Consider the following 24,672-nt stretch of genomic DNA (forward strand, 5'->3'; position numbering starts at 1 on the left):
GGTGAAAACCCCTTTAGTCCATCAAGAGAGACAGACAGCAAGACGACAAAGCAAGCAAGTGACCCGTTGAAGGGCGGAACGAGTCCTTCTGGCCAGTTTCCTTCTTTCATTCCAGCTCTCGGCCTCCTTTGTTTCTCTTCGTCTGCTCGACTGACCTACCCCATTCTTCCTATACGGATCGACGAGAAAGCGTATGGTCCGACACCCCGACCTTCCTTTTGAGCCATCCTTGATATCCAATCGATACCTTTTATCATTCCGGGGGAGCTGTTCCTTGTTCATCGACGAACCGCCTTGTCGATCTCAGCACCGCTAGCGGTGGTTTCCGCTCCTCTCGACATCTCAATCAAACGGTGTTTCAAGGAAGCCGCCTGCCTTTGCCAGCGCTGATCGACAGAACCAGAGAAAGCTGTACGCCTCCTGCCTCCTTTCACACCATCGACGTCTTGGTCTCGTCAACGTGTCTTCCCGAAGGGAACCATCGCCTCGAGTTAACTGATCGCCAGACCTCTAGGATACTCTTGTTTCCGCCTTCCTCCAATCAAGATACTTTGGTTGAATTCACCCCTTCCGCCGTTGCCGATCTCTATCTATGTGGGTAGAAAGCAAGGAATGACTGTCAATGAAATCCGAACGCTGTGCGGTTTACTTCGTGAGTGATAAGATCTCGATTGGGGAATAGTCTCCAGGAGCCGTTTTAGACGTCTCTATCCACATTTGACTGGATAATCTAGCTTGGACAAGACAGGACCCACACAAACGACTCGTCAGACGCCTGGAAAACTGACAAGTCCTTCAGTCACCAGCTTCGACCTCTCTCTCTCTTGTGTTGTACTTCTCTCACGCCAGAGACCACGTCTGGTCCCTTCAACGGGACCTGCCTTTCCTCTTTCATTCACCTCGCGGCCCGCTGAACCTCGACCCCAAGACATCCTTCGATACTTTGAGGGTTAGAGCTCCGAACAGCGTTTCCAACGGGGCCACTCACGTCTCCTTTATCCTTTGTGAAGGCAGAGTTAATACGATTTCCAGGCTCTGGCGGCCTGTACCATCATCCTCATCTCTTGTCGACATTGACCACGCGAATCTAGACAACTCGACAGCCTCAAGACTTTGTGTTACCTATATCCACTCATTCCTCTCGCATTCCCCTTTCGGGAGGCATTAGAGGCATTGCCGACCGGTCTCCTACTCGTCCCTGTGAGCCGCAAGCTGCAAACCGAACACAGACAGATTCAGCGGCTCTATCTCCACCAGCCATCTCCGGCCCGTCTCACGTTCATAAAACGCACCTGAACCCCACACGCGAAGCCTTTCACGATTGGCTGCAACGACACCACGGGCGAATCAATCGATCTTTACCCGGAAGCCCCCACTCGTCGGTCGGCTTGACAGTGGCACAGTGGCCCGGACCAGACCTTTCATTGGCTCGGTCGCTTCGTATGGGAAAAATATCTTGCTTCGGTGAGTTTTATTTCATATCGCATCCTTTGAGCAAGTTCAAGTCCCAGCCGACGGGCGGCAAGGCCACATATCTTGGCTGGGCCAAATGCTCTGACGGCTTGTGCTGCCTTCTTCATTTTGCCAATTCGCAGTCTGACTGACTCACTGGCGTCCCTCGGGCAATCAATTATCCGGCTCCAAAGCCTGTAAACCCAGGCTGATCCTTTGTTTCAGGTGCTTCTTACGTCAAGATTTGCCTACCATCCTTTCTTAGTCGAAAACACCAAGATAGCAATCTTCTCCTGACAAACCAATCTCTCTGCCAATATTCAAAGAAAAGAAGAAACGAACGAACGAACGCACCTACCGAACGCTGAATCGATCGACGCCATTCAATTCTTCCTTCCCCTTCTTTGATCAGCGTCAGTGACGATCAAAGGTTTTGGAACCTCAATCGCGGGGACTGTAGAAGAGTCGTCGACCCAGTCCCAAGTCACAACTCAAAACACAGTCCTTCGGGTCTAGACCTTTGAACCTCTCAGATTCATTGATTCAATCTTCTCCTCCATCCTCGATCTGCACCTCCTGTTCGCTCGCCTCCCCTTGTCCATTCATCCCCCTGTAATTCATACTCGTTAATTCTATATCCAATCTCTTTCTTGACCCTTTCTTTCCGCCTCCTCTTCGTTCTCTTCATTTATTTCATCATGATCTCTTCACCCAAATCCAATCATTGTCCCCTCTCGACGGGATATCATTCTTTCAGTTACGATAGTGATCATTTTCAAAAGATTGAATCTCCTTCTACCTCCTCGTCATCCACTTCGGCCTCCATTGCCAAGGAGCACCACTTGTCTTCCAGCAGGTCCCCCCAGATCGAACAATCCCATCCTGCCGACTCCCTTGACCCCGCCTTTATTGAGTGCCTGCTCGCCGCCACGAACCAAAGTGGCATCACCACAGCTCCCCTCGTTGACAAGTCCTCTTTTTCATCTTCCCTCTTACAACTTCCGCCTTCTTCCGCTCAGCTGGCTCCGAAGTCTGCACCATTCTCCAGCCTTACGACACCGTGTTGGACCTCAACGACGCCCGACTCTGGCGCTTGTTTCCCGACGATACCCCTCACAGGAACAGAACAGTGGACGTGCTCTACTCTGGGCCTCACAACGGTCCCCTTTAATCCGTTCGGGTTGTATACACCTACGACAGGTCAAATGCCAGCCTCTGCAGATCACAGTGGCACATTCGATCCGATGACGTCTGTGCCTCTACCTCAAGGTCCCTGCTGGCCGCCGACCTACATGCCAAGCGCAAACCATCAACCTCTTGCACCCTCGTATCTCGGTCCGTCGGACTATTACATCGATCCGAGTGCCACATACGACAGCTCGACTCAGCCCTCGAGCCCTGAACACGTCTATTCATCCAACAACACGAGCACATGCGCGACCGCTCAGACCTCACCTCAGTCAGCACATTTCCAGGCGTTACTGGGATCAGGCTCAGAGCATGCCTCCTACCCTCTCTTGGTACCTCAAAACCGGAAGCGATCAGCCACGATCAATACGACTTCTTCGACAGCACCATCGACATCACCGAACACTCCGCCCATACCTGCATACACCACGCATGAGAATCCGTACCCGCTCATGAATCATCGACCAAGCGTCGCGCGACAGCCTTCGGCACCGGCTCTGTCAATGCCTTCGTCGTCAACACTGTTCTCGTTGTCCCCGAACCCCATGGATACGTATACAACAGGTGGCAGCAATCATGGTAAACGAGTCATTCATCCTTCTCCTCGACACAGTCGGGCCCCAGGATACAAGGAATCCCTCAATCTCGGTGCCGGTGGTGGTGGAATGCTCTTCCATCCTTCCCAGACGTATTCTTATTTCGGCGACGGGTTCGGTTTCGGAGGTGGGGATTCAAAGCCTGCACGATTCAAACCGAGCAAAGAGCAATTGGACATCCTCGTCAAATCGTACAACGAGAACAAGTGGGTTTCCCTTTCACAGATACGGGCATCACCTGGACTGATCTCGACTCTGCCTTTAGAAATCCCGACGCACACACTCGCGAAGCGCTCGCTAGACAACTTGGACCAGATGTTAAGCCAAAGACTTTGCAAATATGGTTCCAGAATAGGTCAGCCTGGTTTGGATTAGGGTCTGTTTTCCCACACTGACAAATCTTGCGTGCATCATTAGACGATCCAAATCCCGTGCAAAGGAACGAGAAGCCAATCTTCCGAAACGGCTCGATGTCCGTGATCGATCGACTCCGCCCACTCGGAATGTATCTGCCACTGCAACAAAACGTTGCGTCAACTCGGAAGCGCTAAAAGCACTGGCACATGATGATGATCGTGAGTAAGCGAGCCTTGCACGTCCATCTCAAATTGATTGACACTGCTTCTCCAAACCTAGCCAACCTACTGCTCATCCCCATCACGGTCCTGTCCATTGCCAACTGGACGCGATTCTTGACCCCTGGATCAGGATATACTCTACCTGACCTGGGTTGCTCTGTCTCACTCAACATCCACGAACCGGTCCTCGACCTCTACGTTGTACATCAGTCCGAGACATACAAAGTCGTCATCCCCATCCATTCGAACGCCATGGCCAACATCCAAGGGACATCCAACCCTGTTCTCAATACAGATGCAGTGGCTATGAACTTTGAGTTGGCACCTGGTTCAGCGCGTTTCATGGGCTGGCAAGCCACTTCAGATGGTATCAGACAAAGCTGGCAACCCGTCGGAGACTTCACCAGCGGAGAGGCGAGTCACGGCGGGAGAGTCGAAATCACAGGGGATAAGACAGTATGTCAAGTTATCCCGTTCCTTGAGGAAATATCTGACGTCCCGCTCAGGGCCTATTGAACGCTTTTACTCGTATTCACGGTCTACTCGAATCTCTGCCCACTCCCCTGGCTTCCGCTCAATCTCTCAACGCTGTTAATGCTGTTCACCTCGGAGGCCTGGCAACTGGATGGATTCTGCCGAATACCGCTTCAACATTTTCGATGCCTCGTTCCGCCGTGGGGTCTCAGAATCCTCCATCGAGCGACAGCGGCATGGAATTCACAAGCCTGAATCCGTCTCACAGCGCTCAATATCCCTCCGGTACAAGTGGACCCCACGTACGTCACCATTTGCGTTCCCTGAGCGCATCGACAACGAACGGGTTCAAACATCCCCTCATGCTGAGTCACGCCCCTGGTCATCACGCGACGCAAAGCCTCAGCGTGGGATATGGACCGATGACGCGTTTAGCGGGAAATGGCTCGAACGACTACGCGACGTCGTCTTTGCCGTGGACGGCCACTAACGGTGATCATCCAGTACTTCCTCCACTCCTTGGCGATTCCGATTCTTGGCCAGGGGCTCGACAATCCACTCCAAACTCTGCTCCTCCACCTGCGGTACATGGCTCACCAGCGTCCGCGGTTCAGGCTGAGACCAAGGTGAATGGATCGCATTTGACTCATAATCGGCACTTGAGCGGACAGAGTAATGCAAGCACGTACTATGGGTCAATCGGTTCCTTGGGATTTTCAAACCTCCAGCAGAGTGACGCAGCGGAAGACCCGACGCACGACGAGAGTCCCAGGCGACTGAATGATGGGGTTCCCGTGTCGAAAGGGCAGGAAACGCCGCAGGAAGAGCTAAGCGAAGAGTACCGACGACCGATCCATAATTCGGAGCACAGAGCCCCCCAACCCAAGTCTTTCACTGCGTCACCAGAGGCCCTGGATCTGTTCAGCGAGGGTGTGGAGAAAGGCCAGTCGCGAGAGGGATCAGCAACGTCTTCGGTGTCTGTCTATTCCACGCAGGAGGTGGGACTGTGAGCCGAAATGCGAGATGCAGTCCAAGAGAGAGGAGGAACATGGTGTGCGCTTGCTTGTGTCAAAGGAGACAGAAGGTATAAAAGTGTGTGTGTGTGTGTGTGTGTGTGTGTGTGTGTGTGTGTGTGTGTGTGTGTGTGTGTATGTGTTTAGGTTTCGAGAGTCCCTTGTGAGCTGCTCCGAGTGTACACGAGCATATACAGCGTAGAGGCCTTCAGTAGGGTCATGGACATTCGATGTATATCGAGGATTTATAGAGACATTCATCCCATGACGCAACTTTCCGGGGAATTTGGTTCAGGATCCGTGTATGTGTGTGTGTGGTTTCAAGCTTCCCTGTTTCCCTTTGTTCCATTCAACACAGAGGCTTTTGGGATCCATCTACAACAACTTCTACGGCTCAGTCCTGGATAGATCACATCGACCTGAACTGTCCCGTCCGCCCCCCTTCGCACAAACCCACTGACCAAAACAATCGGGTGATAGCCTGGTCAATAATCCCCCTTGCCCCGCTCCTTCGGCCCCAAAACCGTCGCATTTAACCCGGTCTGATCGGCCTCTTATTTGGTTCGAACACCATTCTTACCTTCTTTTGATCACTTGGCTTTGGACGTCGCTGCGAGCCATGTCGGTAGACTTGAATGATCCAGAGATACAGAGACTCCAGAGAGAGGTGTTGGATCCTTCAAGCCAGACCACTTGGTGAGTTCGAGTTTCAAGCACTTCAACCGCTGCTCGTGTGAGGAGCTAGCTTTTGAGTGTCAAAGTGACTACTACCTTGCTCTGTACTCTTGTGACGTTAGAGGGCATAGCTGACTAGCGTGTCATCATTCAGGTTTCTAACGCATTATGACCCTTCAACATCGTCGGTTCTCGTCCCGCTCGCATCGGGATCATCCCCATCCATCTCTCGCATAAGAGATACGCTCGCTTCTACAACGGAGGAGCTGGTGTATGGATACGCCGATGTCCAAGGGAAAGGATTGATCATAGTGTACATGATAGATGGAATCAAGTGAGTGGAGGCGATGTTCTTGGAACCATGGCGTTGGGGCTCACAGAAATATGTTCAGTGGTGTCCGAAGGGGTGAGACTGTGCCGGATTGAACGAGTTTTCGGGAGACGGATTGACTGACTGACGTGTCGTATCAGCTCGAGCCGTGGTCCACTCTCGTGCATTTGCGACCTTGTTCCAGGTGAGCGGTTGATTCCCAAGCCAGGGGGAAAGCCGCGGAATCAATGACGAGCAAACCAAGTTAATACTCGCTGATTCTCACCCTCTTAGGACTACTCTGCCCTCATCACCATTTCAACCGCTTCAGAGCTCACCGACGAGCTCGTAGCGGACAAACTTGGCCTACCGGAAGCTCACGATGACAGATCCAGCAGGATGACAGGTCTGGTACCTGTTTCATCCGGCCATCCCAACCCTTCGGATTTGCTCGAGCCAACTCGATCTGTATCAAGTTCGGGCCAGGGAGCTACCGTGTCGAACGATGGCCATTTGACAGACACCTCGACCGCTCAATTCCACACGCCTACTTCCGGTGCACAGATGGTCTTGCCTCCTTCTCCCCCTCCAGAACTTGGACCTCCATTAGACCTAGAGTCAAGCAGAGCTCCACCTCAGGATCATTATTCGAGGTCCATTGAAGATTCGGCACGGCCTAACGACCCTGCCACCTTTCCTACACAGCCGACTTCCATCAATCCTCAGCTTCAGCGTGACCTCGCTCTCGCAGCTGGTCACACCGAGCCCGAAGCGTCTTTGCCCCCTGCATCTATGATTGGCGATGATCCGAGTCATCCCAGCAACATTACTCCTTCTGGTCAACCGGCTCCTCTTCCACTCGCAGACAGGCTTCAAATCCACACCGTATCCCCGTTATCTGATCGACTCCCTCCTCCTTCCGAACCCACGGTCATACACCCTGACAGGCCTCTAGACCCAAAAGGTATATCCTCTACCGATGTCTTTCCCGAACAGCGGAATCGCAAGACCAGTCTATCGTCTCGTCTTGGATCACTCGGCGCGGCATTCGGTCGAGGCAGCTCGACGTCTCCCAAATCGCCTTCCGTGACGGTGTTCACACCTACAGATTCGAACGGACATAATGGGAGCCCGCGAGATGATCAATCGCCCTCCACTCGATCCAACAAGAGCCCCGGAAGTCCCGGTAAGTCTCGATTCTTCAGCTCCCAGCTCGTCAAGAATTTTGGGAGGAGAGTATCCGGGAACAGTACGCATACGTCTTCTCCACCGACTACACCGAGGATAGATGAACGCGCTGCCGAAGACGCGGATGCACCTCCGCCATTGCCTCCGAAAGACTCGACGCCGTCTCCCCGCCGTTTCGGAAGTGGTCACGAACCCGCACCTGGTGCACATTATGGTACAGGACAGAACTATATCGGCACTCTACCTCTCTCGCCTCAAGCGGATGGTCGCAGCAGACCAAGCAGCGCTGGTAGAGGTGATGGTGGTGGGATCTCACCTTCTCCTTCGGCGAAACTCGCCATGACTGCGGCCAGTCAGAAGAGCGTCAAGACTGAGATGGAGATACAGGAACGAGTGAGGAAGGACATGGAACTAAGAGATCAGGAAAGGCTGGCGGACCAGCACGATTTCGAACAAAACGTGACGGTAATTGACAGAGGTTCGCACCTCGAGGACGGTGAAGAAGAGGAGGGATTACCGTACGACCGACCTGATCCGCGTGAGCCACCTTTATCGGTAAATGACAGGGCCCCTGAGAAGGAAGCAGCCCCACATCAGGGTCTAAGTCCTAGCGAACTGGAACAGGCAACGGGAGTCAAGGAGAAGATGACCGAATTGAGTCTCGCCGAAGCTGGAGTCGCTGGACCTGGCGTGGGACTCGTCGCCGGGAGTCTGGTGTCGGGACAAGCAGCTGACGACGGAGATAGACGCATGAAAGAAGAGGAGGAGCGTCTCAAGGCAGAGGAGCAACGTGTCGCTCAGGAAGAAGAACGAGTAGCCGAAGAACGCGAGCGATTGGCCCAAGAAGAAAAGCGAGTGGCAGAGGAACGAGCGAGATTGGACCGGGAGGAGGAAGAGCTGCGAGTCAAGGAGGAGCAAGAACATTTTGCGAGGGAGGAACAGGCTCGATGGGCAGAGGAAGAAAGGTTGAGGAAGATTGAAGAGGAAAGGAGGATACAGGCCGAGAAAGAGGCGGAGGAGCAGAGGCTCAAAGCGGAGCAAGAGGAGCTGGAGCGACAACGTAAAGCTCAAGTGAGAGAGAGTATGGTCAGAGGCAAGCAAAACGGAGGAATCATGTTGAGCGGGGTGAGTGCTCCGTCTACGTGACACACCTCATGCTCACTTGATTTGCAGTGGATCACGGTGCAGACGATGAAATCCCCGACGTGGCGGAGGAGACATTTCAACCTGTACAAGGACAAACTGGATCTATTCAAGTCGGAAGTGGTGAGTGACAACCAGTCAATAATGCTACCGATTCCATTCTGATTCTGACCTCATGCCGCCGCAGGACCCTGCACCTATCCAGACCATCCACCTAGGGAACGATGCCAAGGTCTCTCATACCTATGAAGAATCTCAAGTTCAGGAGAGTTTTAAAATCACCGCTGGGGATGGAGAGCCCTATTTCCTCTTTACAGATGGACATGAGGATCGCGAGACGGTCCTGGAAGGACTTGCGCTGGCTATGGAGAGAGCCTGAGTGTATGACATATGTAGCTATATAATGCAGATCGTTCGCGCCGGCTCGAATGATACAGAACGCCACTTTCGGGCACTTTGTGTGACCTGCGATCAGCCCGGTCTCGGTCCACTGAACCGGCATCAACGTTCATCTCTACTCTTGTACAGACATAATCATCAGGCTGGAGACAAAGGCTCGATCGGTTCTGGTGACCAAGATTAGACCTGTATATATCCCACCATGTCGTGGTCGTCTTTCCCCGGTCAATCGCAGCATGGGCAATATAGTAACAATCCGCCCCCTCCTCAGTGGGGTCAAGCACCCCCTCCTCCGAATTATGGGTAAGTGGGATTGGCTTCACAAACGGACCCTGGGAGTGATCTAGAATACATGTCCTCTATGGATATTCCTCAATGCGCACTGCTCTGTGCAGGGCAGCGTCTGCGTGACCGGGGCTGTGGTTCAGCTCGGTCCATCCACCCTATCGCTACTTTCTCACACTTTCATGAGCTACTCGATCTGACTGTCTGCCTCTCTCCAGGTACAATTCACTAGGACAGAATCAGTATTATCCGCCTCCTCCGACCCAATATAATGCTCCCCCTCCGCCTCATCAAGGAGGAGGTGGATGGGCTCCACCCACAGGCGCACCGCCCCCTCAACAGTATCATCAGACTGCAGCGGGCTACAGGCCACCTAACGAGAGTCAACAGGGTCAAGGAGCGCCTTTCGGACCTCCTCCAAGTGAGCCTGGCGCGCCTTATACTCGTATGAGACCATCGACTGACTGTGCTCGATTAGTCCGACCCCCGACGCAGCAACAGCAGTATGGACCTCAGTTTCAAAATGGAGGCGGAGGCCAATCCAGACCTTTCTTCCAGTACTCGCAATGTAAGTGAAGTCCTTGCCAAGACCGTGCAGCTTTCGCTGACATCGTGGGGAAACTCAGGTACCGGTCGACGCAAGGCTCTCTGTGTGAGTCTAGCCTCCCACGTAGACGCTTGATGATCTTCTCTGACTCCCGGGCAGATCGGTATCAACTACTTTGGATCAAGCAGTCAATTGGCAGGTTGCATCAATGATGCTCGAAATGTCCAAAAGTTCCTCATCGGTCAGTCGACCCATGCTTCTCACTTGAATGCAGCTGACTATAGTTCGCAGAGCGATATCAGTATCGCCCCGAAGATATCGTCATGTTGACGGATGACGCTCAAAACCCACGACAGATCCCCACACGAGCCAATATGATTCAAGCCATGCAATGGCTAGTTGCAGGTGCTCAGCCGAACGACGCGCTCTTCTTCCACTAGTGAGTTCTCACCGAAGCTGGCAGAACACCTCACCTGACCCAGTGCTCATCAGCTCTGGACACGGCGGACAGACCAAGGATCTCGATGGAGATGAAGATGACGGCTATGATGAGGTTATTTACCCTGTTGACTTTAAACAGTCGGGTCATATCGTGGATGATGACTGTGAGTTCACGTCGCCATTGGGAAACCTCGCCTGACCAATTGACAGTGTCAGTCGACATAAATCAATGTTACCAGCTGACACGAACAGACACGAGATCATGGTTCGACCTCTGCCTCCCGGATGCCGACTGACTGCTATCTTCGACTCGTAAGTCGTCCTGCCTCTCCATCCAGCCACTGACTCTTCTCTCCCAGCTGTCACTCCGGATCATGCCTCGACCTTCCCTACATCTACTCCACTGAAGGAGTCATCAAGGAGCCCAACCTTCTCGCTGAAGCTGGTCAAGGTATCTTAGGGGCGGGTATGAGCTATTTGAGGTGGGTTCGTCACTGTGTGCAGCTTGTTTCATTGCTGAGAACATACAAGGGGCGATCTTGGAGGCGCTATCAGCGGTGTCTTCTCGTGAGTCTATTACACACCTCCGGGCTATAGACTAACGGGATCGTAGGCTCGGCAAGCAGATGATGAATCAGAACTCTGGAGCTAGGGAGCGGACTATCCAGAGTAAGACAAGTCCCGCGGACGTCGTCATGTGGTCGGGATGCAAGGATTCTCAGACGGTGAGGACCTCTCTATAGGGTCACGGGGAGTAGCTCACATCGAATAGAGTGCCGATACTCAAGAAGCCGGTAGAGCCACAGGAGCAATGTCATACGTGGGCTTATCTGCTGCATGGAACCTGATCGTCGCTAAACTCGCTTCAGGCATTCATCGCTGCATTGACCAAATACCCTCAACAAAGCTATGTTCAGCTTCTCAACACGATCCGAGATGAACTCCGAGGACGATATGATCAAAAGCCTCAGCTTTCTGCCAGTCATCGTGAGCTATCTTGACTACCATCTAGTGCTCGCATGAGTTGATTCGCCGCTTGCTCAGCCATGGACACCAATGTGCTCTTCATCTGCTAGACGATATGTGTTCCCCGCTCGCTCCACAAGCTCTCGGCTCCGAGTGCCACGTGGAATTTTGTAACGTCATTCTAGAAACCTTTCGAGTCTCTCTTTGATCTGAAATGAATCAGTTTGTTGCACTTTCTTCGACTTCAAATCAGACCATCGAACAACGCACACGACTGCAAGGACAGAGGTCAGACTCAGTGCTCCGTCCCTACATTTGACCTCATCTCAATTGACTTTCAGAACACCCTCTCAACGAAATAATCATGGTGAGCACGCCAATTCCGGACACACGACCTGTCGGCTGAACAGGTTGTTTTTGCCTTCTTGCCTCGCTACATCGCTTTTGCCCGATCATCTCGATGGCTCTGCTCACTTTTCACCTCCTGTCATCGTAACTTGTCGTCCAGTCTGACGATTGGGACAAACCCACCATCATTGGCCAGGGTCGAAACAGACCCACTGCCGTGAAAGGAGCTGCATTGAACAGTGAGCAGCGATACTAGGCCCCCTAGCCTTCGATGCGACCTCTTCCGCCCATCATCCCTCTTAGTTGCTCAGCGTTCTGGTACCGCCCTAGAGACTACAGCCAAAGACCGTAGTCAAACCAAGGGTCGTAAGTTCTCCCCCCGATAAGCTCGGGTTCTCGCTCACATCTGTCAGCGGCCGATTACCAACGTAAAGCCAAGTTGGATTTGGACGATGCTCCCAAACCACCTGAGAAGGTGGATCAATCGTGAGCTACCATTCAGCGATCATGGAAATGCGCTGATGCGCATCTCGTCCCAGCGTTGCCAAAGCCCTTGCTCAGGCTCGTGCTGCCAAAACGAAACCCGATGGAAAAAGTATGACTCAGAAGGATCTCGCCACTGCTGTCAACGCCAAACCATCCGATGTGAGAATTCGGAGCTGCGCTCATTAGGCAAGATCACTGACTAGGCGTCGTACAGATCGCCGACCTTGAAGCTGGCCGAGCTGTACCGAATCAACAGCTTTTAGGCAAGATTGAGCGAGTCGTCGGTGTCAAGCTGAGAGGTGCGCCTGATCTTATTGGTACTCCATTGGGAGGGCCAAAGAAGAAGTAGTAGGAAACTCCCAACAAACGAAAACGACGCAATGTAGCCAATTCTTCAATCCTCTCATGCATTAGACATTGCAGTATAACTGACAAGCGGGTCAATCATCATCCTCCATCACCATGTCGCTTCCGCTCGCATCGCTCTTGTCTCCACGGAGAGGACTCTCAGCTCGCATTTTTGGGCTCGGGCTTCGATGGTCCAGGCTTGCTCGCCTCGGGCTGGCACTTCTCGACCTGGTGCGGCTCCTACTACTCCGTCTTTGCTCGTCGACTCTCCTACCTTCTCCGTACATTGCTCCTCGACCCGATCGCCAATCATCCCAGTCCCTCTTACGTCCCTCTCGACCGATATCGTCTCCTGTTCCTGAGCGGCCTTTGACCTTGTACCGGTCGAGTTCTCGATCTTGTCTGTCCCTCTCGCTCGCTCGATCCCCTCGTTCGCTGCCACGTCTGAACCTCTCTCCTTCCGCTGCAAAATTGGGTCTCACATCCATCCCTCTCTCCCATCTACCTCCCTCTCCCGGACCACTGCCGTTGACCCCACCGCGGGGACCACCAAAACCCCTCGGAGGATGCCTGGCACGAATGTCCGGTGTACGAGAATCGTAATTGGTCGGCATGCGCTTAGCCATAGCGGATTCCGGATCAAGATACCGCATCGCACCGCGCCCTGCGGTCTATCAGTGATCCCTGTCCTCCGACTCAAAGATCACCTCACCTTTGTACACCACCTCCCCAGAATCTTGAGCTCGTTGACGATCCTCTTCGATCTGTTTCTTCATCGCCTCCAGCTTTGCCAGACGTGCCTTCTCGAGCTGCTCCTTCTCCTCGCGTTCAAGTCTGGCACAAGAGAACTCAGCAAGCAGCAAGTTGCATATTCAATGACTCACCTTGCGTCCAGTTCCGCCTCCGTTTCTTCCCTTCCAGCTCTCTTCCTCTCCTTCCGACTCTCCCGTCTGTCCTCCTTCTCACGCCTCTTTCTCTCCCTTCTGCGTCTGCGTTCTTCCCTCTCGCTGTCCTCTTCACTGTCGATATGCGCTCTTTCCCTGCGCTCGCCGTCCGACTGTGGACTACGTATCGCACGCCTAGGAGGTGAGACTGACCGTGATGCAGCTCTTCTGCGAGGAGGAGACCTCTCCACAGATGATGTCGGACTCGTCGTCCTCAACTTCTTCGCGGGTGCTTTCCTCAATTCAAGCTCGCCACAGTGAATGATAGTGACAGGTGACAACGGACGGTCCCTATCGTCCGTCGCCAATTTCCCTATCGCCTCGATAATTTCGAATCCATGAATCACCCGTCCAAACACGCTGGAGATAATCATCAGCATCAGGGCCTGCTGGCTAAATGTACGGCTTACACGTGCTTTCCAGTCAGATGAGGAGCCGGTGCAAGCGTCACGAACCATTGAGATCCATTGGTGTTTGGTCCTCTGTTCGCCATGACGAGCAAACTGGGGCATACTTAGCATACTGTCTCTGAGGTATGTGTTTCTTTCTCACCCCGCCTTGTCCACTTGACAACCCTCGCCTTCTAATCGTTCATCCGCGAACATGCCGCCGTAGATACTCTCTCCACCTGACCCATTTCGCTTCGTAAAGTCCCCAGCTTGAATCATGAATTCGTCAATGACTCGATGGACAATCGAGTTCTTGTAATGTAGAGGAACATTTGAGATGGGAGAGATTCCCTTTTCACCCGTACATAGTGCCCGAAAGCTGGGCTCGTGAGCTGGGTGGTTCGGCTATAATGACAACCTCACTTTTCAGCTGTCTTCGGAACGCTGCGAGTCCGCATCAGCGTGTCCCCTGATAATGAGTGTCCTCGTGAACATACCGGTCTGCGAAAAGCTCAAACTGTTTTTCCCGTCAGCTCGTCGACATCAGTTTTACTGGGCTTGATAGACTGACCACGACGCGCCCTTTTGGCTCACCTCCGACCTCAAAGTCGATGAAGGTTCTCGGTAACGGAGCACTGGTCATGATGGACGCTTGGATTGCAGCAATGTGGTGGACAATATGTACTGGAAGGAAATGAATGGACTTGAATTTCTCCGCAAGAATGCATAAATTGGGTTCGGAGGTCTTTCGTGGCGCGTGGCATTCTGTCTACGCGGAGAGCATGATGAAAGTGATGCATCGGATGCGGCCCTAAGAGGACAGCTCCAGCTTGAAAAACTCGTCAGTAGGCATTTCCGTCCAATGCTCAATATCGATGATCGATTGTTGACTGTGTTCCATCAGCGCAGAGATTCACACGGTCAGGAGGGTGGGTGACTTACACCACCGCCAAGCGAAAATGACGAAGGTATTCGACGATGAACAGGACATCTTTCACTAGCGACGCAGCAGCTACGAAAGTCAATGCTCGAGCCACTCTGGACAACATACCAAAGTCTTCTCCTTCACGGTCCAAACGTTTGCTTTCGATCATGAGCAATCGAGCCATTCGGATCCAGATCCTAGGAGCATCAGTCGAGGGCCTGGCATATGTATTTACGTGGTGATAAACATGCCGTAGTCACCCAAATTCTGCATGTCAATCAACCTATGGTGCCGGCATCAGGCTCACTTTTTCTCTCAGCAGTACAAGCACGCCGAGCATACGTCTAAGTACTTGCAGGACCTCGGCATTGGCAGTCGCGTTCAAATCCGCACCTTTCAGGTACATTTCAGCGCCGAGGAGGATGAACTGCTGTGTCTCGATCAGTATCGTCCAGCGTGGAGGCGTACCAATGATGCGGCCCCAGTCCCTATAGTCTTTGTGCCTCGCTCGTCCACCGATGCCTGCTTCCACCGAGGATCGAGCTCTTGGTTGAATCGGTTCAGAGCGGTCTGGATGGCCGGGTCACACGCTTCGCCAGTGGCCGCGCAGTGCATCAGGACGACACTTTTGATCAAGTGAGAGCTGAGACGGTGTGTGACCGGACAGTTGGCACAGAGATCGAATCGCTCACTATTCAGTCCGATGGTCCCTTCCGCAATTTGTACGCTTCTCTTCGGAAAATAACGAAGCAAGCCGCTCATCACATTCCTGTCCATGACAATGGTCCTTCTATCGTCAGGACTGGCTTTCTCCATGACCCACTTCTTCGTACTCTGACCAAGCTCTCGGCAAAGGCGTGGTGACTTTCGACAGCTCAAATGAGGCATCCCAATGTAAGGCTGTCGCAGCGCAACGATCCAGGTTGAAAAGACACCAGCTACGTCGTTAGCCGGCAAGCCAACTCTCTCACTCACAAGGCATTGATATGCTCTCCAAGCTCGACCCTAGATTTCGGGACTGGCCCATCGTAGTAGACGTTGCGTCCTCGGCGGCGCCATTGGGGCGAGCCAGGAGCCACATCGGTCTCAAAAGTCGAGGAGGGGATTTGGTGGAGGCCGCAGACGATAGCGAGCCTAAAACGATCTCAGTGATCTTGGAGCTAGCACCTAGGAGCTTCCTTACCTGGCACTTTGTCCCAGCATCGCCCAGGCCTGAAGGATCGTCAGCACGAGACTCGAAACTCCAGTCTCACCTCTACAAGTCGGCTTTTGTGGAACAACCATAGTGCGATCAGTGTACCCGCCCTGAGGGCATCGTAGAGATATGACAATGATGCAATCGGAGGCATCAAGGCTTTTTCCATTTCGGATCTGGCGAGAGAATGGAAGAGGTCTTCTTTTTGGCGAAGGTATGTCCGATCGGAAGAGCAGCATGAAACAAGAAACTGCATACGTGAGTGTCTGAGCATGGCAATTGCTTCACCATAGAATATAGCAGGCATGAATGTGGTCTTTCCTCCACGTTCGATGAGCGGAGATTGGCATAGAAGGTTGGGAAATGAACCTGCAAACCGAAAAGGTTGAATGTCGAAAAGTACAAGAGTAGCCTCTAGCTCAGCTTCTGTTCGAAGGGGTTCCGCTCACAAGTGATCGCGATCATCATCGCTCAGATTGGCCGAGCCCGAATCCTGTGGTCCCAACAGCTGCTCCAGGTCTATAGTATTCCAGTCCCAGTTCCACCCTGAAGGCAACTCCGGAAGACCATTATCGGCCTTCGGGATGATACCAAAGATCTCCGCTGCTGCCGGTAGACTGAATGAGCTGGCAGGAGTGTTAATGGAGTCAGGTGAAATGTAATTGAATATATCGTCGAACGCAGTGATTTCTTGTGGTGTGCAACCGGGCACAGGGGTGGTCAGGCTGGATGTACTTGCCGAAACGGCTGTCGAGGGAGCAGTGTCCGGACGGAGGGAGAAAGAGGAGGGACCGAGAGGTTGTGGTGGATCAGCCGTTCCCGGATACGTGCACTCTTTCCCAAGACGTATGCAGCGAGTACAAGATGGTCTTTCACCAGGACATCGCTGTCATCAGCCGAGGTACCTGGTAGCCACACTTACAACCTTCCTCGACTTGCAAGTTTGACAAGCGTCTCCCCTGCCGGGTCAGTGGACTTTGCTAAAGATGGACGAACCGTGCCAGCGGACCTGTATGATATCAGCAAGTGGCTGCCAGAGGGTACCTACGATATCTCCCGGGTCTCATGATGCAAGCATGAGTGAGCAGCTCACCATCATGCAGTCTGCAGGTGGAAATAAGATATCCATGGTGCGGCGACCGTTCCACGTGAGCGCGGCGACCGAGATTAGCGCGCGGCGAGACCTTTCGGTCGCCGAGTGGCAGTGAGATCTAGCGCTGGCGAAGAAAAATATATAATATGAAGAGGTCTTGTTGTGAGGCTTCCAGAGTCAAGCCACTGTTATCATCACCTCTACCCTAGAGCGCTCGCCACTACTTGCTAATTCCACAATGTTGAGCGCACTCATGATTCGAAATTGCTCCGCAATCGTCCTCACCATCGTAGGGGCGATCATGTTGGCACTATCAGTCCACGTCTGGCGATCGGTGAGTCCGCTCGCTCCCGAAAGATAGCGGCTGATTCGCCTTCAGGTCGAGCCCATTCACTATCAAGCACAAGCCTTCTCTTTCAATATCTTTGTTGGTGCCTGGACATTGTCAACAGAGATGGTCCTCCTAGCTTTCAGATACTTCGGGGTAAACCTAAACATCACGACGGAGATGGTCGTCTTGCTCGTTTCCTCGATTCTGTGGCTAGGTGAGTCCTTGTTCTGTGGGGGAATGCTGATGAGCCCCAGTCTCTGGCGATCTCACTTCGCAAAGTCGCTCAGGCTGTTCGGGAAGCCCCCAACAGGGCCTCGCCGGTGTCTGCTCAGAACTTCAAGCTTCATTCGGTTTCATCTGGATAGCGTTTACATGGTTTGTCATTCTACTTGGGTATCTGGGATTCGAGATGTATCGTGCAAGATCACGAGATGAAACCCAAGTGAGTGTTGTGAACCTCGAAGAGACTAACTCTTCCAAAGGTGTGGCGTAAAACACTGATGGAGCTTGCTGAAAGGAGGTCTTATGATCTAGAGTCTAGAAGCGAGGACCAGGCCACGTACGTCAGAAAGTGAGAGACTACCCTCAGTACTATACATAGAACGCAGAGAGAGAGAGGAGTCTCCTAAGATGCTATATCCTTTTCACCTCGGTGCAATGAAAGGGAGGGTCTGGAGTTTGTCGCGAAAGGACAGACAAAGTCTCAGACGCGTTGCCCCTTTTCGAATGAGGCAGCTTCTTTTGTGTGTTCCGATGAGTCCTTGAGAGCTTGAAGCACTGCGCCATGGCAAAACATCCGGCTCGAATCGATCCTGGAGCAACCAAGCAAGCAAGACCATGATGAAGACATTCGAGAATCCATGGCAGTCCTACAGACTTCCGAGCCTTAAAGCCATGCTCTTTTCGATTGGGTTCGATGCCACAATCAGGAGTAACATGCCCTTCCCGATCTCGAGTGCAACCCCAAGCTTCGAGCTGGGCAGCGACGAGCTCAGAGTCTTGTGGATAGGTCACGCAACGGTGTATCTCCAATGCAGGGGCATATCGATACTTTTCGACCCCGTCTGGTCAAAGAGGTGAGCATGGGATGGGCCAGGACAGGACTGAGTTACACAAGATGCTCTCCTTGTCCGCTGGTCGGTCCAAAAAGGGGACTCGACCCTCCATGTAGAATCAGTGATCTACCCTTCGTGCATATTGTGGTCATATCTCACGATCATTGTGAGTCTGGTCGCTCGCCGAGCTGATCCAAAGACGACCATTTAGACAAAAAGTCGATCCAGAATATCGAGCGCCACTTTGTAGGAGTACGATATTTCGTCCCTTTGGGCCTGAGAAGGATATTGGAACACTTTGGAGTAGTTGAGGACAGGGTTGTCGAGATGGCCTGGTGGGAGGAGAGTATCTGGCACCGAACAGGAATGAGGACTACCATCTCCGAGCCCTCAGAGATCATTCTCTCAGCTTGTACAGGCATGGCTGCGGGGACCCCTGTGATCCAAAGGGACGGTGCCTCAGACTCGGTGTCCATTGCGTCGTCACCGACATTAGTCAATGAGCCGTCGAAGACGATGGAAGACCGCGAGGAGGCTGTGAACGAGAAGCAAGAGCAGCTCAGCTATATTCGCCTCGTTTGCACACCGGCTCAGCACTGCTCAGGTCGGAATCCATTCAAGCGGAATCGAACTCTTTGGTCAAGTTGGTTCCTTGAGCTCCCACGACCTGGAGAGGAACCATGGAGGATATACTTTGGAGGGTGAGACGACACATGTGGCAATGACTCATCAGTCAGTGACACAGGATATCGGTCGAGTCCAGATGGACCAGCGTGTCCGATCTTCTCAGGCGAGTTCTCGTGCCTCAACAGAACTCACACCTCAGAGATAAGCACGCGCTGTGGCTCCCCTGATTTGGCCCTGTTGCCGATCGCCGCGGGGTCCATGATGCCTTTCCTCGAGCATCTCTTACCGGTCCGTCTGGATCACTCAAGACTCACATCGTCCATCCACTGCTTCCCAAATGATGCGGTGGAAATTGCAAATATCATGGGAGCAAAGACAAGCCTGGGAATCCACTGGGGTACCTTTACAACCGCGCGGCATGCCCGAAAGACCCTAGCGGATCTGAAAGACGCGGTCACAAGCATCAAGACTTCGGCTTCATTTCACACAATTGATATCGGACAATGGCTCTCTGTATCAGATTGCGTTGATAAGAGCAAAGATGTATAGAGCTTCGCGTCCGACTCTCGGCCGGCAGCAGATACATAGTCTACGCTACTTTTTACACTCTCTGCATTCGGATCGATAACCGAAAATCTCACCCGAGATGGGGAAGGATCTCTTGGCACTGTGCTCAAATTAAAAATGCAAATGGTACTTTATTAGTCGGATAAGGAGTGAATGGAGAGCTGTTCTTCCCCACATCACTCGGTGTTCTTGACATCTGGCCAACGTCTATGGACTGTCACCATGGGTCTCAGAAGTAGATTTTCCAGCTTTGCTAAACATACCGATGCGCTAACCCCTGTCGATCCATCTGGAAGGATTGATCCACAGTCCGGCGTGGCAGTTGAAAAGAAATCTAAAGCGGAGCGATTGTTCGTCGCTCGGCTCGATGCAATTCTGCTCGTTTATGGATGTATCAGTCAGGTCATCAAGTGTGAGTCGCTCTGGCTCTGGCTCAGGATTGAAGATCGTGACTGACTTTCTTTACAGATCTCGATCAGCAGAACGTGAGTCGATTCAAAACAAAGATGACTGATAAGATTAGATTAACGCCGCATATGTGTCTGGCATGAAAGAAGATCTAGACTTGTACAGGAACGAGTATAACTACTTCCAAACGTGGGTTTGGCATTGATCCAGAGCGGTGCTGACACCGCGCAGTTTCTTCAATGTCGGGTATGCAGTCTTCCTGATTGTCAGTGGAAGAACGAATCCGTCAGCTGTACGCTGACCTGTCTCAGCCCTCTCAAGTCATCATCACGAGGGTCAGACCATCATGGTGGCTCCCTGCTCTGGAATTTTGTTGGGGTATTCTCACCCTTTCTCTGTACAAAGTCACTTCTGCCAAGCAAATGTGAGCTTGCTACTCCATCGCTTGCTGATCCCTCGAGCTATGCTATCAGAGCGTTTGTAAGATTTGATAGAAGGATTACAGCTCACGAATGACAGTGCGGAGCGTTTGAAGCTAGTGCCTATCCTGGTACGCTGATGATTTTGATGTCATGGGTATGTCCGGGGAGCTGCGGTTCCCACAGTTGGCTGATCAGAAGTTAGTACACACCGCAAGAGATCGCCTTCCGCATCGGCTTCTACCACAGCTGTCAGACTGGTGAGTACAGTACAAGCCAAGGACGTACTATCAAATCGCTGACGGATGTCCTCACAGTGGGAAATATGGTGAGGTAGAGTCATCTGAACCTCGCTAAGGCTCCCTCTAGCTCGCAAACGCCTTGCAGGCCGCCATTTACAAGAGTTTGAACGGGCACGGCGGTCTAGAGGGCTGGAGGTGGATGTTCGTGCGTCTTAGTTATGACAGAATGTGGCTCACGGCTGACTTACTCAGATGGTGGACGGTATCATGACTATGGTCCTAGCCCTATTCGGATTCTTCATCCTCCCTGACTTCCCATCCAAGCCCAAGTAGGTCAGAGAATCGAGAATGATCCAAGACTCACGACAAATGTAGCCCATGGTCTTTCTGGCTCCGTGACCGACACATTGAAATGGCCAAAGAGCGGACCGAACGATTCCGAAGAAGCGACAACAAGAAGTTCACCTGGGCCACCATCAAGCGAACTATAAGGTCACCGCTCATCTACTTCTTCGCTACCCTTTACCCTGCTGCTGTGCTGGCCCAACAGGGTTACAGCTGTGAGTCAACGAGGATCGAAACATCGACGCTCATGCGTTGTCAGACTTCCAGCTGTTTCTGAAGAGCTTGAAAAACGCCGATGGAACGCCAACATGGAGTGTCGAGCAGCTCAATGCCATTCCTATCGGAGGAGGAGCCATAACAGGTGAGCTTCGCCCAGCCGAGACTGTCCTAAAACATGCAGTCGTCACCGTCTGGGTTTATTCTTTCCTCTCTGACTACTTCCAAACTCGCTGGCTCATTGTCATGGCCCAGGCCGTAAGTCGAAAATGTTACAAAGTTGGCTCACATTTTAGGTCTTCGGCTTGATCCCTTGTATCATCATGAGTATCTGGAACGTCCCTCTCGGAGCCAAGTACTTCTCATGTGAGTTAAGTGAGCGACCACCCGCGCTGATTTGACCCAGTCTTCGCGACCTATCTTTCCCTCGCGACCGCTCCGCCAATCTTCGCCTGGATGTCTGATCTGAGTCCGCATGATTCGGAGCAAAGAGCTTTCATACTTGGTCTCTCTATCGCCATGTATTACGCCGTTGGTGCGTGGTCAAACATTCTCATCTGGCCCACGGTGGAAGCTCCGGTGAGTACGCCACATTTGACTTTTCTGACTTATCCCAGCATTACCGACATGCGTGGCAAAGCTGTATCGCCCTTTGGTGCTTGGTCATCATCGAACTTATCTTACTCCATCAAGTGGAATTGCGATATATCCGACCGAGGAATCAGCGCATCGCTCAGGAGAAGTGGGAGGCCATGATGGCTGCAGAAGTGCCGAACAAGTTGTCCAGAGAAGGAGAGACTATTCAAGGAGAAGTTGAGGGCAGCGTGGATACGAAAAAGGATCCAGCCATAGGTAGAATCCAATCTGCTTCGACCGCATGAGCAACAAAACCGGAATGCATTGGTCTGCCCAGACTACAACTGATGATGCTGGCTGAAGTCATTTTGCCTCGTCTGCTCTCAGGAACGACGTCCTGAGATGTCCTGAGCCTCCTCTGTTGGCTCGTGCAAACCAAGGCACAAATACCAGCTTTTGGTCAAGTCGCGTCCAATGCCGAGTCGGGCTCTTTCCATCAACCACACGGTATGCCAGAGCGTTGGTCATCTCGTCCAGGGTGTATACGCTTGAAGAGTTGGTCGAGAGAGAAATCACATGTATGCCTTCTACATCGAGCTTGGACTCGGCGAACTCAGTACTGGACTTGATCCCGACTCCTTCGAAATGCTTATGAGCTTTGTCGATCGCCTCGTTATCGACAGATTCGGCAGTGTAGATGATGGGACCTCGGGAGACCGTCAAGGTGTCCTGACCAGAAGCCGGATGTGAAGCGAGCAGTCGAACAGGAAGATCAAAATTGATAGTGAACGCAGAGACATGGCTGACGTCGACGCTGACGTAGCCGCTTTCAGCGGGGGATGTTGACGAAGACACCTTGGAAGCGGGTCAGACAGGATCCACAAGCCATGCTCACTCACTTTATACTTTGCTGCGTATTCAGGCTTGGGTACCCTGAGATTCCAGCTCCAACCTTCTGGCGCCTGGATCTGTATGTCGGTTGATCCTACCCAAGGCATGCCACTTTGCATCCTGATCGTGGCGTAGCCACCATCGGGAAGCTTGATGGTCCTTTTTGCCGACACAAACAGATGAATAGCCAGGTCGATGGTCCTATCCAAAGCGTCAATCTTGGCTGTCCACGTGTACCCTCCCAAGAGGCCGAGAGTCCTAGACAGGTTTGGCGGACAGCAGCAGGCTGGAGCATAAGCGGTGAAACCCCTTGTCTGACTCACTTTGGAACCAGTCTGACCGGAAGGCAGTTTGATCACCCGACGTTGCGTGTTTATTGGCGTATGAGAACTGCTGTCCGTTCAGAGATCCACCTCCTAGGACAGCATTGTAAAGACATCGTTCGAGAACGCCTCGAACTTTGCCGTCCAATCGGTGAGAGAGCAGCCGCTCAGACGTCATCATACATGCGATAGCGGCGCAGGTCTCGGCATAGCATCCTCCTTCAGCTGTCGACTGAGGCAGCCAGTGTTTGATCTTGGAGAAGCCTTCGATCTGATACCAGTCAGAAGAGACAACAGCGATTGGACATACTGATGGCTCTGTTCCGACTCCTCCCGTGACGTACATCTTGTAGTCTACACAGTCGTCCCATAACCTCCTGGCGTCGTCTTTGAATGCTCCGCCCAGGTCTGCAGCGGCAGCCAGGAGGTAGAATGTTCTGACAGAGTGTCCCAGAATGTCATTCTGAGCGTGTAAGGGAAGGTGCGCAGAGTAGTAGCTGGGCGTCAGCAGGAGGGACAGGGCAAAACGTACTCAAGGTCGTCCAGGTCATTCGAGTGCCCAGGATAGATGGGATCATGTCGCCTCTCCTTGGCTTCCCAGACGAAGTAAGACTCGTCACCTTGGTCGGCCCTTTTGACTCCACGTTCACTCAAGAGGTATTGGGCAAAAGCCAGGTGTCGATGATCATGAGTGATTGCGTACAATCGGAGCACTGCGAATTCCAGCTCGGGATGACCTGGATATCCATGTAGCTGGCCAGGGTGAGGACCAAAAGTCTTGATTAGAAGTGCGATGTACTAAGGGTCAGTCAATTTGCCTGAGCGTCGAGCCCACTCTGATCATGACGTCCAGGAACTGACGAGATCCAGTGTATTCGTAGTGAGCAATAGCTCCCTCCAGTAAGTGACCGCAATTGTCTGTCGTAAGCTCCTTCACTCTGGTAATCGTCTTACAAAGCTCATGCAGGTCTCGCAGATTTTTGAACTTGCCAGCTGGGTCGACCACCGTGAAGTAGATGTTTAGGTAGCCATCAGGCTGCTGAGCTTTTTCGATCAGGCCGATTACTTTGTCCATCTCAGAGCGGAGCTCTCTCGCATGAACGCTTTTGGCGCCGTCAGGGGAATTGAGGAAGTAGCAGGTGGACTCTATCCTGATTCATATCAGCAGATCTCGGAGACTCTGCCCACCATTTGCCGATATCGGAGTCCCAAGCGAACGTCGGAGGGAGACCATCCATCTACGCCTGATCAGCGAGGGCGAAGATATCCTAATTCACCGATGCCATGGCCCCGTGGAGCCGTCTGACTTCGTACACAGGTTGCCATTTCAAGTCAAACGCTCGGAGTGCCCCAGACTTTCTGAGCTGCTCGAGCTGGGTCTTGATGACCTTGTTTGAATAGATCGCCCTGAGCTTGCCGAAGAACGATTCGGGGTCAATAACTAGATGGATCAGTGCTGACTGCGTGAAGGAACTCACCAGACTCCTGATACGTGTTCTGAGGCAACGGACGGTCGACGTGCATGGCGTGAGTCTGAGTGTGAGCGTACTGTCTCATGATGGTCTATCGCAGACAACAAACTGCCTCCACTCATGCCTGCCTTGATGCCGGCTCTATCTCGGCCAATCGCTTGATGTGGGGAATGCGGCTACAGCCGGTGCTCCGTCTCCGGGGACATTACCGATTCTA

General features: G+C 52.5%; 9 protein-coding genes across 9 annotated transcripts; 6 read left to right on the forward strand and 3 right to left on the reverse strand.

Moving 5' to 3' along the window:
* The first annotated feature begins 1,902 nt into the window (after positions 1 to 1,902).
* Positions 1,903 to 4,104, forward strand: BD324DRAFT_137053 (hypothetical protein). Its single transcript, XM_022012007.1, has 3 exons — positions 1,903 to 3,163; positions 3,502 to 3,591; positions 3,654 to 4,104. The coding sequence occupies exons 1-3, from the start codon at positions 2,151 to 2,153 to the stop codon at positions 3,817 to 3,819; spliced, it is 1,269 nt and encodes a 422-aa protein (XP_021869076.1). The 5' UTR covers positions 1,903 to 2,150; the 3' UTR covers positions 3,820 to 4,104.
* Positions 4,105 to 5,580: 1,476 nt separating this feature from the next.
* BD324DRAFT_635239 (hypothetical protein) lies at positions 5,581 to 9,040 on the forward strand. Its single transcript, XM_022016797.1, has 7 exons — positions 5,581 to 5,997; positions 6,131 to 6,310; positions 6,369 to 6,382; positions 6,448 to 6,491; positions 6,581 to 8,599; positions 8,648 to 8,740; positions 8,805 to 9,040. Exons 1-7 carry the CDS (start codon positions 5,921 to 5,923, stop codon positions 8,994 to 8,996), a joined length of 2,619 nt encoding a protein of 872 aa, XP_021869077.1. The 5' UTR covers positions 5,581 to 5,920; the 3' UTR covers positions 8,997 to 9,040.
* Positions 9,041 to 9,218: 178 nt separating this feature from the next.
* BD324DRAFT_663244 (caspase domain-domain-containing protein) lies at positions 9,219 to 11,609 on the forward strand (the record flags this gene model as incomplete). Its single annotated transcript, XM_022018904.1, has 14 exons — positions 9,219 to 9,319; positions 9,520 to 9,746; positions 9,780 to 9,869; positions 9,928 to 9,953; positions 10,008 to 10,089; positions 10,140 to 10,287; positions 10,341 to 10,453; positions 10,529 to 10,601; positions 10,649 to 10,771; positions 10,821 to 10,856; positions 10,903 to 11,014; positions 11,062 to 11,109; positions 11,159 to 11,276; positions 11,334 to 11,609. 14 exons carry the CDS (start codon positions 9,219 to 9,221, stop codon positions 11,363 to 11,365), a joined length of 1,329 nt encoding a protein of 442 aa, XP_021869078.1. The 3' UTR covers positions 11,366 to 11,609.
* BD324DRAFT_635246 (putative multi protein-bridging factor 1) lies at positions 11,474 to 12,512 on the forward strand. The gene is made up of 6 exons (XM_022016798.1): positions 11,474 to 11,622; positions 11,764 to 11,842; positions 11,907 to 11,969; positions 12,017 to 12,089; positions 12,143 to 12,248; positions 12,304 to 12,512. The coding sequence occupies exons 1-6, from the start codon at positions 11,620 to 11,622 to the stop codon at positions 12,436 to 12,438; spliced, it is 459 nt and encodes a 152-aa protein (XP_021869079.1). The 5' UTR covers positions 11,474 to 11,619; the 3' UTR covers positions 12,439 to 12,512.
* Position 12,513: 1 nt separating this feature from the next.
* On the reverse strand, positions 12,514 to 14,456 carry BD324DRAFT_604389 (cyclophilin-like domain-containing protein). The gene is made up of 8 exons (XM_022013981.1): positions 14,342 to 14,456; positions 14,268 to 14,287; positions 14,194 to 14,214; positions 13,934 to 14,149; positions 13,792 to 13,884; positions 13,322 to 13,741; positions 13,150 to 13,271; positions 12,514 to 13,101 (listed from the first exon to the last, which is right to left on the reverse strand). Exons 1-8 carry the CDS (start codon positions 14,411 to 14,413, stop codon positions 12,530 to 12,532), a joined length of 1,536 nt encoding a protein of 511 aa, XP_021869080.1. The 5' UTR covers positions 14,414 to 14,456; the 3' UTR covers positions 12,514 to 12,529.
* A 26-nt stretch (positions 14,457 to 14,482) lies between these two features.
* BD324DRAFT_635283 (hypothetical protein) lies at positions 14,483 to 16,988 on the reverse strand. The gene is made up of 14 exons (XM_022016799.1): positions 16,939 to 16,988; positions 16,887 to 16,899; positions 16,813 to 16,849; positions 16,340 to 16,776; positions 16,179 to 16,302; positions 15,949 to 16,140; positions 15,879 to 15,907; positions 15,671 to 15,829; positions 15,519 to 15,633; positions 15,388 to 15,482; positions 15,164 to 15,338; positions 14,822 to 15,125; positions 14,713 to 14,782; positions 14,483 to 14,660 (listed from the first exon to the last, which is right to left on the reverse strand). Exons 1-12 carry the CDS (start codon positions 16,955 to 16,957, stop codon positions 14,979 to 14,981), a joined length of 1,542 nt encoding a protein of 513 aa, XP_021869081.1. The 5' UTR covers positions 16,958 to 16,988; the 3' UTR covers positions 14,483 to 14,660; positions 14,713 to 14,782; positions 14,822 to 14,978.
* Positions 16,989 to 17,129: 141 nt separating this feature from the next.
* On the forward strand, positions 17,130 to 19,074 carry BD324DRAFT_657709 (hypothetical protein; the record flags this gene model as incomplete). Its single annotated transcript, XM_022018868.1, has 8 exons — positions 17,130 to 17,317; positions 17,363 to 17,528; positions 17,569 to 17,756; positions 17,797 to 17,885; positions 17,923 to 18,057; positions 18,283 to 18,390; positions 18,432 to 18,535; positions 18,581 to 19,074. Exons 1-8 carry the CDS (start codon positions 17,222 to 17,224, stop codon positions 19,072 to 19,074), a joined length of 1,380 nt encoding a protein of 459 aa, XP_021869082.1. The 5' UTR covers positions 17,130 to 17,221.
* A 711-nt stretch (positions 19,075 to 19,785) lies between these two features.
* On the forward strand, positions 19,786 to 22,074 carry BD324DRAFT_653097 (major facilitator superfamily domain-containing protein; the record flags this gene model as incomplete). Its single annotated transcript, XM_022018607.1, has 17 exons — positions 19,786 to 19,975; positions 20,032 to 20,048; positions 20,087 to 20,160; positions 20,203 to 20,236; positions 20,283 to 20,395; positions 20,445 to 20,451; positions 20,491 to 20,547; positions 20,596 to 20,650; positions 20,708 to 20,718; positions 20,760 to 20,837; positions 20,885 to 20,961; positions 21,008 to 21,192; positions 21,237 to 21,338; positions 21,378 to 21,451; positions 21,490 to 21,559; positions 21,600 to 21,772; positions 21,811 to 22,074. The coding sequence occupies 17 exons, from the start codon at positions 19,786 to 19,788 to the stop codon at positions 22,072 to 22,074; spliced, it is 1,581 nt and encodes a 526-aa protein (XP_021869083.1).
* Positions 22,075 to 22,081: 7 nt separating this feature from the next.
* BD324DRAFT_635335 (hypothetical protein) lies at positions 22,082 to 24,590 on the reverse strand. The gene is made up of 10 exons (XM_022016800.1): positions 24,462 to 24,590; positions 24,261 to 24,424; positions 24,172 to 24,221; positions 23,938 to 24,134; positions 23,819 to 23,901; positions 23,516 to 23,781; positions 23,294 to 23,480; positions 22,984 to 23,254; positions 22,669 to 22,946; positions 22,082 to 22,624 (listed from the first exon to the last, which is right to left on the reverse strand). Exons 1-10 carry the CDS (start codon positions 24,538 to 24,540, stop codon positions 22,133 to 22,135), a joined length of 2,067 nt encoding a protein of 688 aa, XP_021869084.1. The 5' UTR covers positions 24,541 to 24,590; the 3' UTR covers positions 22,082 to 22,132.
* Between the last annotated feature and the right edge of the window lie 82 nt (positions 24,591 to 24,672).

Source organism: Kockovaella imperatae (genome assembly GCF_002102565.1).
Source record: "Kockovaella imperatae strain NRRL Y-17943 chromosome Unknown BD324scaffold_13, whole genome shotgun sequence".
NCBI lineage: Eukaryota > Fungi > Basidiomycota > Tremellomycetes > Tremellales > Cuniculitremaceae > Kockovaella > Kockovaella imperatae.

Excerpts from the sequence above, each read along its gene's own strand:
- BD324DRAFT_137053 (XM_022012007.1), top strand. The coding sequence starts at position 2,151 with ATGATCTCTTCACCCAAATCCAATCATTGTCCCCTCTCGACGGGATAT. Across the intron at positions 3,164-3,501 it reads ATGCCTTCGTCGTCAACACT|AAATCCCGACGCACACACTC; the intron begins GTTCTCGTTGTC and ends CTCTGCCTTTAG. Across the intron at positions 3,592-3,653 it reads CAAATATGGTTCCAGAATAG|ACGATCCAAATCCCGTGCAA; the intron begins GTCAGCCTGGTT and ends GTGCATCATTAG.
- BD324DRAFT_635239 (XM_022016797.1), top strand. The coding sequence starts at position 5,921 with ATGTCGGTAGACTTGAATGATCCAGAGATACAGAGACTCCAGAGAGAG. Across the intron at positions 5,998-6,130 it reads CCTTCAAGCCAGACCACTTG|GTTTCTAACGCATTATGACC; the intron begins GTGAGTTCGAGT and ends GTCATCATTCAG. Across the intron at positions 8,600-8,647 it reads GAGGAATCATGTTGAGCGGG|TGGATCACGGTGCAGACGAT; the intron begins GTGAGTGCTCCG and ends CTTGATTTGCAG.
- BD324DRAFT_635246 (XM_022016798.1), top strand. Across the intron at positions 12,090-12,142 it reads CCTGAGAAGGTGGATCAATC|CGTTGCCAAAGCCCTTGCTC; the intron begins GTGAGCTACCAT and ends ATCTCGTCCCAG. Across the intron at positions 12,249-12,303 it reads TCAACGCCAAACCATCCGAT|ATCGCCGACCTTGAAGCTGG; the intron begins GTGAGAATTCGG and ends GGCGTCGTACAG.
- BD324DRAFT_604389 (XM_022013981.1), bottom strand. The coding sequence starts at position 14,413 with ATGACCAGTGCTCCGTTACCGAGAACCTTCATCGACTTTGAGGTCGGA. Across the intron at positions 14,150-14,193 it reads GTTCCGAAGACAGCTGAAAA|CTTTCGGGCACTATGTACGG; the intron begins GTGAGGTTGTCA and ends TCACGAGCCCAG. Across the intron at positions 13,885-13,933 it reads TGTCAAGTGGACAAGGCGGG|TTTGCTCGTCATGGCGAACA; the intron begins GTGAGAAAGAAA and ends AGTATGCCCCAG.
- BD324DRAFT_635283 (XM_022016799.1), bottom strand. Across the intron at positions 15,908-15,948 it reads ACAAAAGCCGACTTGTAGAG|GCCTGGGCGATGCTGGGACA; the intron begins GTGAGACTGGAG and ends ACGATCCTTCAG. Across the intron at positions 15,126-15,163 it reads GGACTGGGGCCGCATCATTG|CAGTTCATCCTCCTCGGCGC; the intron begins GTACGCCTCCAC and ends ATCGAGACACAG.
- BD324DRAFT_635335 (XM_022016800.1), bottom strand. The coding sequence starts at position 24,540 with ATGAGACAGTACGCTCACACTCAGACTCACGCCATGCACGTCGACCGT. Across the intron at positions 24,425-24,461 it reads GAACACGTATCAGGAGTCTG|TTATTGACCCCGAATCGTTC; the intron begins GTGAGTTCCTTC and ends TGATCCATCTAG. Across the intron at positions 24,222-24,260 it reads TCCACGGGGCCATGGCATCG|ATGGATGGTCTCCCTCCGAC; the intron begins GTGAATTAGGAT and ends GATCAGGCGTAG.